General features: G+C 34.9%; 1 protein-coding gene across 2 annotated transcripts; it reads left to right on the top strand.

Annotated features, from left to right (window-relative positions):
* The first annotated feature begins 237 nt into the window (after positions 1-237).
* On the top strand, positions 238-12,714 carry LOC125681898 (UPF0462 protein C4orf33 homolog). Of its 2 annotated transcripts, none has more exons than XM_048922151.2 (7): positions 238-355; positions 6,064-6,175; positions 10,204-10,377; positions 10,485-10,542; positions 11,437-11,488; positions 11,582-11,772; positions 12,564-12,714. In XM_048922151.2, exons 2-7 carry the CDS (start codon positions 6,094-6,096, stop codon positions 12,667-12,669), a joined length of 663 nt encoding a protein of 220 aa, XP_048778108.2. In that variant the 5' UTR covers positions 238-355; positions 6,064-6,093; the 3' UTR covers positions 12,670-12,714. The 2 variants fall into 2 exon arrangements, with proteins under 2 accessions (XP_048778108.2, XP_056011505.1); XM_056155530.1 differs by lacking the exon at positions 238-355 and adding an exon at positions 594-632.
* Positions 12,715-14,817: the final 2,103 nt, after the last annotated feature.

Here is a 14,817-nt window from a genome sequence, read left to right as displayed (position 1 = left end):
CTCTCTGTTTTGAAAGTGTTTGTTTCTCAATAAAATGACTCTGATTTACATTCTGAAGTCACTCTCTGTACGCCATCTGATCCAATCCGTTTACATTCCCTACTACCGTTACACAATATTAAATTAGTATTAAAATTAAATTCTTATTAGATTTACACACTGCATTTTTCTTTTTTTCAGTTTGAAGAAAGTGTTTAACTGAATATGATTATTGCATACCTATCAATATGTTACGTTTCATGCACTGGAAATCTACTTAATTTGCATGACTTCATACGTTTATCGGTTTAGTGACGCATAATCTTATCAGTTTAGAGACGTTATTCTGGAAAATACCAAGAGTTTTCTGAGAAAGGCAAGTACATGTACTTAAGAACGAATATTCTGCACTATCAATTATTTCGTGTATTTCAAAAAATGTATAAGCTAAAGTAATTAATACTGTAAAAGTGTTACACCATTCACTATGGAAAGCCAACAGGGTTAGAATTCTATCATGTTACTATTTTTAACTATATAGACAACGCGTCATTACTTCAATGTAGGTTATATGTAGAAATGTTAAATGTAACTTGACAACATTTTGCATTACTCATTATTAGTGTAATGTCCCAGTGGGTTGGAATGATTGTGTAAGTGTTGTTAAGCAATGTATTATCAGTTGAATATTTAGATAGATCTAGAGCGTATCCAAAACTTTTAATAAAAGTTGTCGGTGTGTATCTTTGATAAGTATAAATTATGCAAAACTCATTTTCAGGTATAGGTAAATCCATCATTGTTCTATTAACGTTTCTGATAGAGTGATTTTGGGTAAATAAATAAATCAATTTTATTTTAGAATTAAGCATATACTTTGTCAAGCATAAAAATCACCCTGTTACAATACTTTTAAACTTTCATAACTACAAAACTGTTGCACTTTGAATCCTCTTAGTTTGTAATCATTGTTTACACAACTCGAAAAGTACCGCATGCAACAAGTCAGATATTCATCATTAATTTGTTCAATGTAAATTCAACTGACATTATTTTGTAAGCTGTAGTGTCGTCTGGGGATTCGTGTTAGAATAGGTCCTCACTACCCCTAATAGACTACTCTATTCGTCCTTCGGATGAGACCGCAAAAAAACCGAGGCCCCGTGTCACAGTAGGTGTGTTACGATAAAGATCCCTCCCTGCTCATAGGCCGTATGCGCCGAACATAGGCCTTAAATTTTGCAGCCCTTCACCGGCAACGGTGACGTCTCCATAAGAGTGAAAAATCCTCGAGCGTCTTCGTAAGCGGTCTTTAATTCGCAACTTTCAAGCGTACATTCTTCTCATAACTACCACTAAAAATGGTGGGGGATCAGTCACCCAATGAATCTTTATTTGCATTAGAAAATAACAAAATCATCATTGCCAAAAAAAAAAAGTGGGTGAGGGGCGGGGTCGCAGTCCTCTCCCCTGACTGTTTTTGTGATTAATATATACGATATGTAACCTGTAGTTAATGTTGTAAACTTTCTTTCTTTTTCGAATTTCCTTCTTTATAAACTGTCTTACTGTTATGCCCTCTGGGCCCAAAATTGGAATAAACTTATCTTATCTTATCTTCTGTGTGTGTGTGTTAAAAAAGGTTGGACATTGATTAAATTAATTAAACTACATAAAGTAGAAATCAATAGGTTTTTTTTCTACTTTGAACCCATATTCCTTCTATATAAAGTGACTTGTTAGAAACAACAACATGTGGTCTATTAATAATATTTTTAAAAAAGAAAAACCGAATCTTTAATGATATTACTAGCGTTACATTTAATGACGTCTGAAGAAGCGGTTAAGCCGTGTGTAAGTAATCCTGACTTTTCTTTCTTTTGCTGAAATAAACAAAGAAGAACGATGTCAGTTGCCTGTGGACATTACTATATATACTAGACACAACAGTATGAATTAAGTCGATTTTAGAGACATATTAAAGTACGTGCAACATATTGGCAATTCTTTACGTTTCTTGGTGCATACATATATAGAAAAACAAGTAAATAAATGAAAATGGTTAAATTAACATGTCTGTAAACAAAAGATGGGGGGGGGGGGGGGGGTTATATAGGCACCTGTGGGAAATACAGTTGCTTATAAAGTAAGAATTATTTTTAAAGACGTAACTACACGTGTAATCTAACGCGCTTCATGAAATATACAGGTGTGATGCGTTGCAGTTCACACCTTCATGAATTTTCAAAAATAAGAATTTTTCTTATCTTTGTATTCTACTTTCATTTCTGTGGGAATTTTCAGCCGTTAAATCAGACGTACTATCTTTATCAATATTCATACGCGCAATGTTTACAACTACAGTGCCTTCACGAAGAAATGGCTATCATTACAATTTATAAAGATATCGCAGACAAATGCATTTCTAAAAATGGCGTAATATACGTATTCTTATTGTTACCTGATATGGTCTAGACACACAGTTAAACTACTATGAATTACAAGAACAGATTATCGTACAAAGTCAGCAGCAGTACATGGTTGTGTACAAACCTGTGTACAAACCTGCATTCAATTAAGGCGCAATGGTTGTACGCACCGTCAAAAATATCATCAATTTAATGAGGCCACGTACAATCTGCAAAAGAACAAGACGACATAATTACATGTATATACATGTGTATATAATTTAAAAGAATACAATCCAAACTCATCACATAATAATCAACGATCAGTTGATATACATGTAAATATATATATATATATATATATATATATATATATATATATATATATATATATATATATATACGTGATAAATGTAACCATTTCCGAGTCATCATCACGAGCGATGTTTGTATTATTTGGCACCCTTGATTTTCTGTGAGGTTTTACCCAAGTTTGTGCGCTCTTTGTATCAACGACCGCAGCATCTTTCTCAGTGTTGGCTTTGCCTCGTCTTCTTCTTCCTTTATGTCGTGAGGATCCTCTTTTCTGCTACGAAACAATCAAATCACACGTTGGGAATACCTGAGATACTTTATATATTATATTAATTTTTAGATTAAAAAACCCACAAACAAACCACAAACAATAATTTCTTTCAAACACTTACCATGTTGTCGAGATCTCTCAGCGTCAAACTACCATTCTTTAGACCTTCTCGCAACTCTATAGATTTTTACAATATATCCAATAAATGTATGTACATTTATGGATATTCACCATGGATTACAATTAGTACAAAAAATCGGTTTGAAGTCATACTATCCCACCAGGCGCTAAGACGAGTTCCAAGAGTTTGTAAATGTGTACGTGCATTTTGACGCACTTTCCGTTGCACATTGGATCTACAACACAGCCAATTATATCGCATGACCTGGATTCGAATTTACCATTACAGAGTACTCTTTGAATAGTAATAAATTCGAACCCAAGCGTTATGATTGTATGTGGAGCTACATCTCACCTCTAATGAACAAGCCATTGTCCAAGATCTTTCAGCAGACCGTTTCTAACGCATGATCATAATTATTTATGACGTGACCTGAATTATGACGTTGCAGATATTGTGACGTCTACATTCTATTTCCCGCCTTTTCATTTTAAAAATATTCGATTCTACATGTAAAAGATGAAGTGGCAATACGCATGTACAGGGAACAGTAATATAGATTGACATACACTTTATACATTTTTGTAGAAGTTCTAACCAGGTTTACAACTCCTCTGTTGAATTTTACGGCCTCCTCCATGAATAATTCAGACTTACAAATAATACTGAACTGCGTAAAATTTCCCATTAGATATATATAATGATGCAGTGTTTCATTCTAGAGCATGTCAATACGGAACCATTATTTCGTCCCCGATTCCGTCCTGGTTTTAATATTTAGTATGTTCAACGAGATAACATTTTCTGCGTTAATTTGGGTAACTTTTCAGTAAACACTGAAGCACATGTTACTTATTTACTGTCAGATATAGTGAATTCAGGCACATTTTAGCTACGTTTCTGAATATCGATTTAAAAATAATTTATTGTGATTAATTATTTCATTTTATAGCGGTCGGTTATTTTAATGACTCGAGAAAATCTCATAAATTAAAGTAAATATCCACATAAGTGCATACGGTGTAGGAAATATACATTTTCTGTTTTTTATCTCTGCTACCAAACATCAGAAATTTAATCCAATAACTCATGTTTTAATACTAGGGCATTCACTTGCAACATTCTGAAAAATAATCTTCAAATCAGGCAGACATTTTTGTATCAGAAATGAGTCGTCTTAAGCCATCACTAATTTGTATATACAAGAGTTGCCCAAGTAACGCATAATTTTCGTAACTGAATCGTATCAGCTCTTCGTGCCGATGTAAAGCATTCATACCCTCATGTGTTTTCAAAAAATGAAATTTATTTTACATGAAAGCTTCCTGACATTAGTGCAGATTCAAGTTTGTAAAATCATGGCCCCGGGGATAGGTTGGGGCCACAAAAGGAATCCCAGTTTTGCATGCGAATATATAGGAAAAATCTTTAAATATGGGTCAAGGTGAACCAGGTGAGCGATGTGGCCCATTGGCCTCTTGTTGAAGTGTATACAATTAAGAATTAGTAAAAATTTTGTGGCATCGTTTAAAAATATTTTTCTCAAGAACCACTGGGCCAATTTCGAACAATCTTGACACAAGTGATCATTGGGTAAAGGGAATTCAAGTTTGTTGAATTGAATGATCATGCTCTCTCTCTCTAAAGGGGAGATAATCAAGAAAATGCAAAATAGGGTGGGGTCATTTAAAAATCTTCTCAAGAACCACTAGGACAGAAAAGTTGAAACTTACATTACAGTGTAGATTCAAGTTTGTTGAAATCATGGCCCCCAGGGGTAGGGTTGAGCAACAATAGGGTGTCAAAGTTTTACATGGTGATATATAAGATAAAATTTTAATAATCTTCTCAAGAACAACAGGGCCATTATTACTCGTATTTATGTATGCATTCCTTGCGACAAGAGATTTCTTTTAGTACAAACATTTTTGATCTTGTAAACTTAACCTTGGATTTTAACTTACTTTTAAGAAAAGTTAACCTAGACCCTCAGAACTGTTTAAGGTTTGTATATAGTTTCATTATGGAAAAGCTTGCATTTCATACCATGATTTTTTATCTTGTGACATTGTATCATGCTTATGTTGTGATCCTATGTGGCTAGGTTGGGGCCACACTATGAGGTCAAAATTTTCATGGGAAAACATATTGCAAAATATCTTATAGAGATCACAATACATGAACAACAGCTGGGCCAAGGTGACTCGTGAGTCTCTCTCTCTCTCTCTCTCTCTCTCTCTCTCTCTCTCTCTCTCTCTCGAAAAACGATGCTGTATGGATATAATTTCGGGTATTGTAATTATTTTTTGTAATAAATTTGCCTTCGCTTGTGATCGCTGGTAGTTGAGAATGCAGCTACTCCTAAGCTGAGAGAGATTCCGAAAGATTATAATGCATTTCTGATGCACTATACGTCGTCATAATGAGGCACTACAACTTACAAAAGTTCGCATGATGAATTGATATGTTATGTGCGGCACTTTTCGAGGTACGTAAACATTGATTGCAAACCAAGAGGATTCAGTTTCAAAGGTTAACAGAACAAATGATGGAGCTACGAGTTCTGCATAATTCACCTATCAAAGAATAAATTACACACTGACAACTTAAACGTTTTGGATACGCCATGCAACGGATAATGCACTGCGCAACATTTATGCAGTCCAACCTACTGGATTGACATAACATTGATGATAAGTACCGTTGCAGTCAAATAACATTTAACATTTCTACATTCACGATGAACATTTCAAAATTGACATTGAACGAATGACGCATTGCGTAGTTACATTTGACCCCGCTGGCTTTCCATAATACACCAGCGTTTTCTCTTTATACAGCTCCATGTATTGTTCATCTTCGTCTATATTAATGGCTGGCATTCAGTAAAATGAAAATTCTTCGCCGTGTTTGTTCTGACTCCAATTGATTGTGACGCACGAGTATTTGTGCCTTTTTCTTTTTAATAGTAGTGGTCCACTCTTCGTTGTGGCATAGACATGACATCAGCGTATTCCTGTTGGGTTGTCCTAAGTATAATTGTTTGGATCAGCGTTTCCATCAAAGCTTATAGCATTCCAGGTAATCTTCAAAAATCATATGTTTAAAGGTTGTAAATAAAGAAAATGAAATATCGCGATACAGAGAAAAATCTTGAAACCCCAGTGAAACGATTGTGAAATTTAATATCAAAAATCTTTTTTTTTTCTTTGGATGTGTGTGTGTGATATCAGACACGCTCACAAGCAAACTCACGGTTGATTGACCTCGGTCACACTGCGCGTCACCGACTAACATGTTGTGTTCATTCAAGTCGGAAGAGTCCGATTCTCATATTGCGTTTAGGATGCCTAGGCTACCCACAGGGGCTAAGCCCATTTGGGCCCTAACTCTGTGATACCATAAAGGGCTTAGCTCCTTTGATGCTACCTAATGATGCACGCAACAAAGCAGTGTAGATATTGTTGGCTGGGACAACCCCAAAACGCGGTGGCAAGAACGCAGAATGTCCACAAAAGCCCAATATCTCCTCACTCTATACGCCTTAGACTAACGTTTAACTGCTGACCGCCCGAAGGTTACGACGCCTCATCAAGATCGTTTCATGAGGTTGCAGCACTTGCGTAACCGGTTTAGAACTGCACAAGAAACTGCAAGTGAGACACCAGTGGCACATAATCCAAAATTAAGTCGAGATACTGTGCGGAGACGTTTGCACTTTTATAGCATTAATTAAACCGTGTTGCAGTGAGAATGACCCTTAATCAACATGACGTTAGACTCTAATTTCCTAAGCAATGATGATTCTGGCGAGTCAATATCCACGTTTTACCGCGTAGATATGCATCAGCGTCAACATCACGGCGAACGTTTTACCAATAATTGCATAGTTGTTAGTTTTAAGACCCGTCGAGAATTTTTTTTCCATTCATATTGAACCTATGCTTAGCACTAAGGACCGTAGCGGTAAAGGTTCTTTAACATGCCAATGCCTGCTGTATGGAGCGCCAAATTAACATAAACTCAAATAATTGAAGATATCTTCAATTATTTGAAGATATCATCAATTCAATTATTGCTCTCTTTAATTGAATTAATGCGCGCATTAAATCAATTATTGCTCTCATCAAATGAATTAATGCGCGCTTCAATTCAATTATTGCTCTCTTCAATTCAATTGATGCGCGCATTAATTCAAATAATGAGAGCAATAATAGATTTGATGCGCGCATTAATTCAATTATTGCTCTCTTCAATTCAATTGATGCGCTCATTAATTCAAATAATGAGAGCAATAATAGATTTGATGTGCATTAATTCAATTATTGCTCTCTTCAATTCATTTGATGAGAGCATCAATTTAGTAGAAATATTGCTCGCAATAATTAATTTAGAGCTCGGTATAAATAATTTGATGATCTCTTTAATTCAATTGAAGATATCTTTAAATCATTTACAATGCTTTTGTATAATGAATTAATGCGCGCATCAATTCTTTTAAAGAGAGCAACAATTCAATTAAAGATATCATTAATTCAATTGTGGATATGTTGAATTGAAGATATCTTTAATTATATAGTTGCTCTCTCTAAAAGAATTATTGCTCTCTTCAAATGAATTAATGATATCATTAATTCAATTGAAGAGAGCAATAATTGAATTAATGCGCACATTAAATCAATTATTGCTCTCATCAAATGAATTAATGCGCACATCAATTAAATTATTGCTCTCATCAATTGATTTAATGCGCGCATTATATCAGTTATTGCTCTCTTCAATTGAATTGTAGCGCGCATCAATTCAATTGTTGATATCATTAATTCATTTGAAGAGATCATTAATTCAATTAAAGCGCGCATCAATTCAGCTGAAGAATTAATGATATCATCAATTCAATTAATGCGCACAATAATTCAGAATTGAAGATATCATTAATTATTTGAAGAGATCTTTAATTCAATTGTTGCGCGCATCAAATGAATTGATATCTTCAAATAATTGAAGATATCTTCAATTATTTGAGTTTATGTTAATTTGGCGCTCCATACTGCTGCGATACGTGACCTCAGTTTTTAAGATTATATCTGAAAGACCCGTGATTCTCGCATCTAAAAATGCCGAGGGATTGGTGAACGAGCAATCACTGCCTATATTTACCCCTTAGGTTTGACACGACCATGACACGAGCGGGGCTCAAACTCACGATCCCCCGGTTACGAAGCGAAAGCTTTACAACTGAGCTGTTAATTAGCGACCACCTGTAGCCTTTACAGCTTTTGCGAAATGATGATGACTAACAAAACATTATAGGTGGTGTTTTATTGTTGGGAGGGGGGGGGGGTCCAGTATGTTTATTTTTATGCCCCCTTAAGAAAGAGGGGCATATTGCTTTACACCTGTCGGTCGGTCGGTAGACCACATGTTGTCCGCTCAATGTATTGAGAACCATTCACTTGATCGTAATGATATTTCATGTGTGGGTTGGTTATGAGTAGAAGAGGACCCCTATCGATTCTCAGGTCAAAAAGTCAAGGGTCAATCCATTCTGGGCATAGGATGACACTTTCCGCTCAATATCTTGAGAACCCTTTGCTTGACAGACATTAAACTTGGTACACTGATACATTCTAAGGAGTAGATGACCCCTTTGATTTTGAGGTCACATGGTCAAGAGTCAATCCGCTCTGGATATAGGAAGATATTTTCCGCTTAATATCGTGAGAATCCTTTGCTTGACAGACATCAAACTTGGTACACTGGTACATCCTAAGGCATATATGACCTCTATTGATTTTCAGGTCAAGGGTCAAACTGGACATAATCCCGTGGGGATCCGGGTTAGAATAGTTCCTCAGTACCCCCTTGCTTGTCGTAAGAGGCGACTAAATGGGGCGGTCTTTCGGATGAGATTACAAAATCCAAGGTCCCGTGTCGCAGCAGGTGTGGCACGATAAAAATCCCTCCCTGCTCAATGACCATAAGCGCCGAGCATAGGCTTAAATTTTACAGCCCTTCACCGGCAGTGGTGACGTCTCCATATGAGTGAAATATTCTCGAGCGGGACGTTAAACAATATTCAATCAATCAATCAAACTGGACATAGGAATATACATGTACTGTCCATTCAATATCTTGAGAACCCTCTGCTTAACAGACATCCAACTTGTTACACTGGTGCATCCTAAGGAGTAGATGACTCTATTGATTTTTGAGGTCCAATGGTCAAGGGTCAAACTGGACATACACATGTATGAATATACTCTCCGCTCAATATCTTGAGAACCTTTTTCTTGACAGACATCAAACTTGGTACACTGGTACATCATAAGGAGGACATCACCCCTATATAATTTGGATTCACATGGTCAAAGATTAAGGGTCAAACTGGACATAGTAATATATTGTCTCTTATATTTTAAGAATCATTTGCTTGTTTGAAATGGTTTGGCACTTCTATCAATTAATGTATGTATATAACCCTTTTCAATTTTGCGCCGGGGGGGGGGGGGGCATACATGTTTTACAAACATTTCTTGTTTATTATGTGCTGATCTGACGGATTCGACTTACGGTGCCAAATAGCTCAGTTGATAAAGCACGTGGCAGCGTTATCGAAAGAGGAAAATTTCGATGGCTATCACCACTTTAACCTTGATAGGTTTTAATGATGGCTAACTCTAAACATCAAAACAGTGGATTCTGTGTGTCTGTGAGATCACGTTTGTGGTACCAAGAAAAATGATGGCAAGAAATCTAATGTTTTAAAATTGTAAACAATGTCAGACCCCCCCCCCCCCCCCCCCCCCCGAAAAGAAAAGGAGACACATGATTTCTAAAACTATGGTATATTATCTAAATAATACAATAATAACCAATTAAATAAAACTATCAAACAGAAAAAAGCCATGGATGAAAACGTGAAAAATTATTAATGATATCAATTCAAATTGGCTTATTTGAGACAACACTTACTACAGTAACTATAGACTTTCATTTTCTTTACGCAATAATCGATCGAAAGACAAAATGCACATTAGATTTATAAAAGGTTTTTTTCTTTGTATAATTTCTATGAAATAAAATAGTTTTTGTTCGACTGTTTTCAGTTGCAATTACCAAAACATGGAATAACTTGGATGTGAATCACCCTCCCGTTCGGCTAGTCTTGGCAAAAGCAACCGGGGGTCTAGAAATAAGAGTCAACGCCCCCTTCTTTAATGACCCTAGTAACCCCGGAGGACAACCCGGACAACCATTTAATGGTCTCTGGGATTATGAAGGTAAATTTGTCGTGTTATGTAATACTAGATTCATTCCAATAAATTCAATCGTATTCTGTTATTGAGATATAATAGATATGTATTTTTATTTATTTCTATGTATTTAGTGGCGGAAGCCTTCTTTTTGAATGACAGAAACCAGTACATCGAGATAGAATTGTGTCCGTAAGTAAATTGAACTAAATAGTCAAAAGTATACTATCAAAAATGTACGTACATATGAAAATTATGGACAGATTTATAAATCACGTTGTACTGTATGATGTATATAAACAGTACATTTACTGGTTTATCAATCTTCTAAAACACAACTTGAGAGTTTATTTGTTTTCTCTTTTAGATATTATGCCAACTACTTAATGAGCCTTGAAAATATAACAAACACTTACACGTAGCATCACTCTGAAACTTTCAAAATTATTTGTGCGCTCCGTATCGTTATATTTGTGCCCTCTGTATCGTTATATATTTGTACCCTCTGTATCGTTATATATTTGTACTCTCTGTATCGTTATATATTTGTGTCCTCTGTATCGTTATATATTTCTACCCTCTGTATCGTTATATATTTGTGTCCTCTGTATCGTTATATATTTGTGCCCTCTGTATCATTATATTTGTGCCCTCTGTATCGTTATATATTTGTGCCCTCTGTATCGTTATATATTTGTGCCCTCGTTATATATTTGTGCCCTCTGTATCGTTATATATTTGTGCCCTCTGTATCGTTATATATTTGTGCCCTCTGTATCATTATATTTGTGCCCTCTGTATCGTTATATATTTGTGCCCTCTGTATCGTTATATATTTCTACCCTCTGTATCGTTATATATTTCTACCCTCTGTATCGTTATATATTTGTGCTCTCGTTATATATTTGTGCCCTCTGTATCGTTATATATTTCTACCCTCTGTATCGTTATATATTTGTACCCTCTGTATCGTTATATATTTGTGCCCTCTGTATCGTTATATATTTGTGCCCTCTGTATCGTTATATATTTCTACCCTCTGTATCGTTATATATTTGTGTCCTCTGTATCGTTATATTTTTACAGACATGGTCAACATCTTGTTTTGTTGCTGAAGGGTTACAGAGACAGTTTTGCAGTAAGTTATATCTTCCAAAATGATTAGTCCATATTTTCAGTCCAGAAAGGGTTCAGAAATGACTATGTTTGGGTTGCATGTCTTTATTTGTAGAGCCAACTTCCCATGCAATTCTCTTCCTCTATAAATAATGATACATGGACAGGGACTGCGTTTGTACCAGATTCATACTTTCCACCAAAAATCACTAAATTCAATGCTTATGCTATCCACGGTTCGGGAACAGGAAGAACATACGAAGCATTATATCCGACTCCAAATGGAAAGTACACAGATCCCGACTTGTAAGTTATTATCTATCGTCTTAAGGTATTCAATGTGAAAGGTGAAGATAATGAAAAGTGACCAATCTCCTATAAGCAATACAAAATAGAGAGGTGGGTAAACAAAGACCCCTGGATATACCAGAGGTGGGATCAGGTGCCTAAGAGGAGTAAGCATCCCCTGGCGACCGGTCACACCCGCCGTGAGCCCTATATCTTCATCAGGTAAACGGAATTATCCGTATTCAAAATCAGTCTGCCCTGAACGAATAATAAAAGGATAATGACGAATTTTGAAGGATTCAAATCAACATAAATATTTATTGTTAAATAGTGATGAAATGAAGTACATGAAATTCAAATGACTTGTAAATGATTAGAAGCCGACCTGTTTGTACTAGAGACTTTGTAAAAATAAAAATAAAAATCTAATTTTCTAAAAACGTGCATGTGTGATAAATGATTAATTTCATTTCATATTTTCATAAAGTGTATGTAACTTTCTACAAAGATATTTGTATGAAAATATAATTTCTTTGAAAAATATGTTAATAAAACATGCACTTCCCATAGACTTCAATGTAAAATTCTAGATGAAATAAATGAATCAGTAAACAAAATTTTGAATATGCCTATGGTGGATTATTTTTATTTGATGAACTCTTCAAAATGATACCATGATTACAAAAATTCCACTATCCATTTACTAGATATGGAATATGGTCGTTATACATTGAATACCTTAATTGAAATCTATTTGAATAATGGTACATGTAATGTTGAAACTATTCAGTATTACTTTTTGATTTCAGCCACAGACTTGAATACTTTCATGCGATTAACTTCCGGAATCTTGTTCCGGAAAACTGGGCTCCCACCTACAGTTCTACAGAATGGGACCAAACTCTGCTTGGATAATTTTTTAAACTGTAATGCTGCAATTAAAATTTTATTTAAGTTGAATATGTGTATCTTTAGTGTAGGGTACCCTTTTACAGAATATAACCATGAACTCGTATGCTTTAGGATACTCGTAATATGACGGCCATCTAGTAGTGACTGTCCTGTATGCTATCATATAGGAGTGAATAAAGTCAACTAATTGAAAATATGATCTCTCGATCTCTCTTTCTCTTATATATGTTTAAAATCAATAGCATCAAAGTAGATAGCATTTACATGTTTTGCACATATACGCTATATACCAAGTCTGGCCCCGCTTTGGAGTCAGAACCTCTACCCCTGGGATTATAAAATTTACAACTTTGGTAGAGGCTTTCCTGATCTATATCACTATGCATTTAGTTTTTCGTAAAGATATTGAGCAGTCTTAGAGAAGATTTTCAGAAATTGGTCGATTTTTAGCAGTTTTTGCCCCACCCCTAAAGCACCAGGGGTGCAGGAGTCCTGAAAATTACAATTTATGTCCCCGTTCTCCCAAAGACTTTTTATACCAAATTTTAAAGGAATTGAAACATATATAATAAGTATATACCATGCGAATTCCTAGGGTCGTTGTCACAGTATAACTAAATTAGGGTTAGCTAGTTTAGGTTTTGACTTCTTGTGAAAAGTGTGAAATATATTGGGTCCGCGCGATGTCAGATCTAGTCTAAGATCACGGGTATGTGCCGACCCAATATATTTCACACTTTCCGCAAGAAGCCAAGCACTTCTGTTGAATTCAAATTCACGGATTAACTGACCCCCATTGTTCTACTGAGACGAAAACCCCTTCGAATTTGCATGGAATGTACAAGTTATACACAGGTCATTATTATAGCCATACATCATAGTACCGCTAACCCGACAACCATTTTTTAAAAATTTTAAATAAAGTATTGAATGATGAAGTATGACCAAACTGCACTTTGAATTTTATAGAGCCCCGTGCTAACATTACTTATATTTTTCAATGTATCAGAAGGGGTAAGTTGCCGGTTAAGTTGTATAAAATCCTTGACAAGCAATAAGATAACAACAAAAATGGTGCTTAAATTGTCCGATTACGAAAACCTTAAATTGTGTACATGTGTGGGAGGGTGGGGGTGTAGTAGTCTGAAAATGTGCATTCTAGGTAGGGGAGCACATTTCATTTTATTATTTTCATAATGAAAGTATGGAGTTTTCTAAAGGTTTGTTTAAAAGTAAAGATTTTTTTTTTTTAAATTTATTTTTTTTTGTAAACAATCTGTATATATCATAATATATGTTCAATATATGCATACCAAGGATCATATAGGAATACAGACAAGTTTTTTTTTTATATGTGAGACACACACACAGAGAGAGGAAGAGAAAGAGAGAGAGAAAGAGAGAGAGAGAGTTAAGTAAAAATCAGGCTCCATCTGTTCCACTGGGTATCAAATTTTTCGCTATCACCATTTTTGTAAAATAGGAATTTTTGTGTTTCATAAAAGAGTTTTAAGTAGGATATTGCAAAACGAATGTTCAATGATTTCTCAATACATCTTGCTGTATAAATATAGTATTTCAACCAAAGGATAAGAGTATTTTGCATACAAAACTTTTTACCAGGAATACCTAAAATAAAATATTTTTTGGTAAAAACTCTATCCTCTATGTAAAGTTGAAACTCATCTAGGAATGCTTGAACACAATCACATTCCCACAGTATATGTTCTATTGTCTCTTCCTCTCTGTGACAAAAGGTACACATTTTACAATTTACTTTTTTAATTTTGAATAGAAACGAATTTGTTGCTAAAATCCTGTTATTTATTCTGTATTGAAACCATTGGAGTTTACAGTTTTTAGTTATTTTAAAAGGTAGCATATTGAAAATTTTCCATTCTCTGTTATCAATATCCAAAAGCTGACTCCATTTTATTGTACCTGCAGTCACTGAAGAGTTTTTGTTTAAAAATTCATAAAAAAAACTTTGACTTTTTACACTTCAGTACATTGTAAATGTTTTTTCTAATAAAAGGAATTGGTAATCTTTTAAAGTTAGTGTCTGTACCTGACTGCTTAATCCAAGTTTTTATAGCATGAATAATACTTGCATATTCCAAGAAGTTAATTTTTACATTTGGATAAGTAGCA

The sequence above is a fragment of the Ostrea edulis genome, chromosome 2 (genome assembly GCF_947568905.1).
Source record: "Ostrea edulis chromosome 2, xbOstEdul1.1, whole genome shotgun sequence".
Classification (NCBI taxonomy): Eukaryota; Metazoa; Mollusca; class Bivalvia; order Ostreida; family Ostreidae; genus Ostrea; species Ostrea edulis.
The sequence above is the reverse complement of the archived record's forward strand: the minus strand, read 5'-3'. Positions and strand labels throughout refer to the sequence as shown.

Coding starts and splice junctions, on each gene's coding strand:
- LOC125681898 (XM_048922151.2), top strand. CDS start 6,094: ATGACATCAGCGTATTCCTGTTGGGTTGTCCTAAGTATAATTGTTTGG. Junction 6,176..10,203: donor CAAAGCTTATAGCATTCCAG/GTAATCTTCAAA, acceptor GACTGTTTTCAG/TTGCAATTACCAAAACATGG. Junction 10,543..11,436: donor ATCGAGATAGAATTGTGTCC/GTAAGTAAATTG, acceptor ATATTTTTACAG/ACATGGTCAACATCTTGTTT.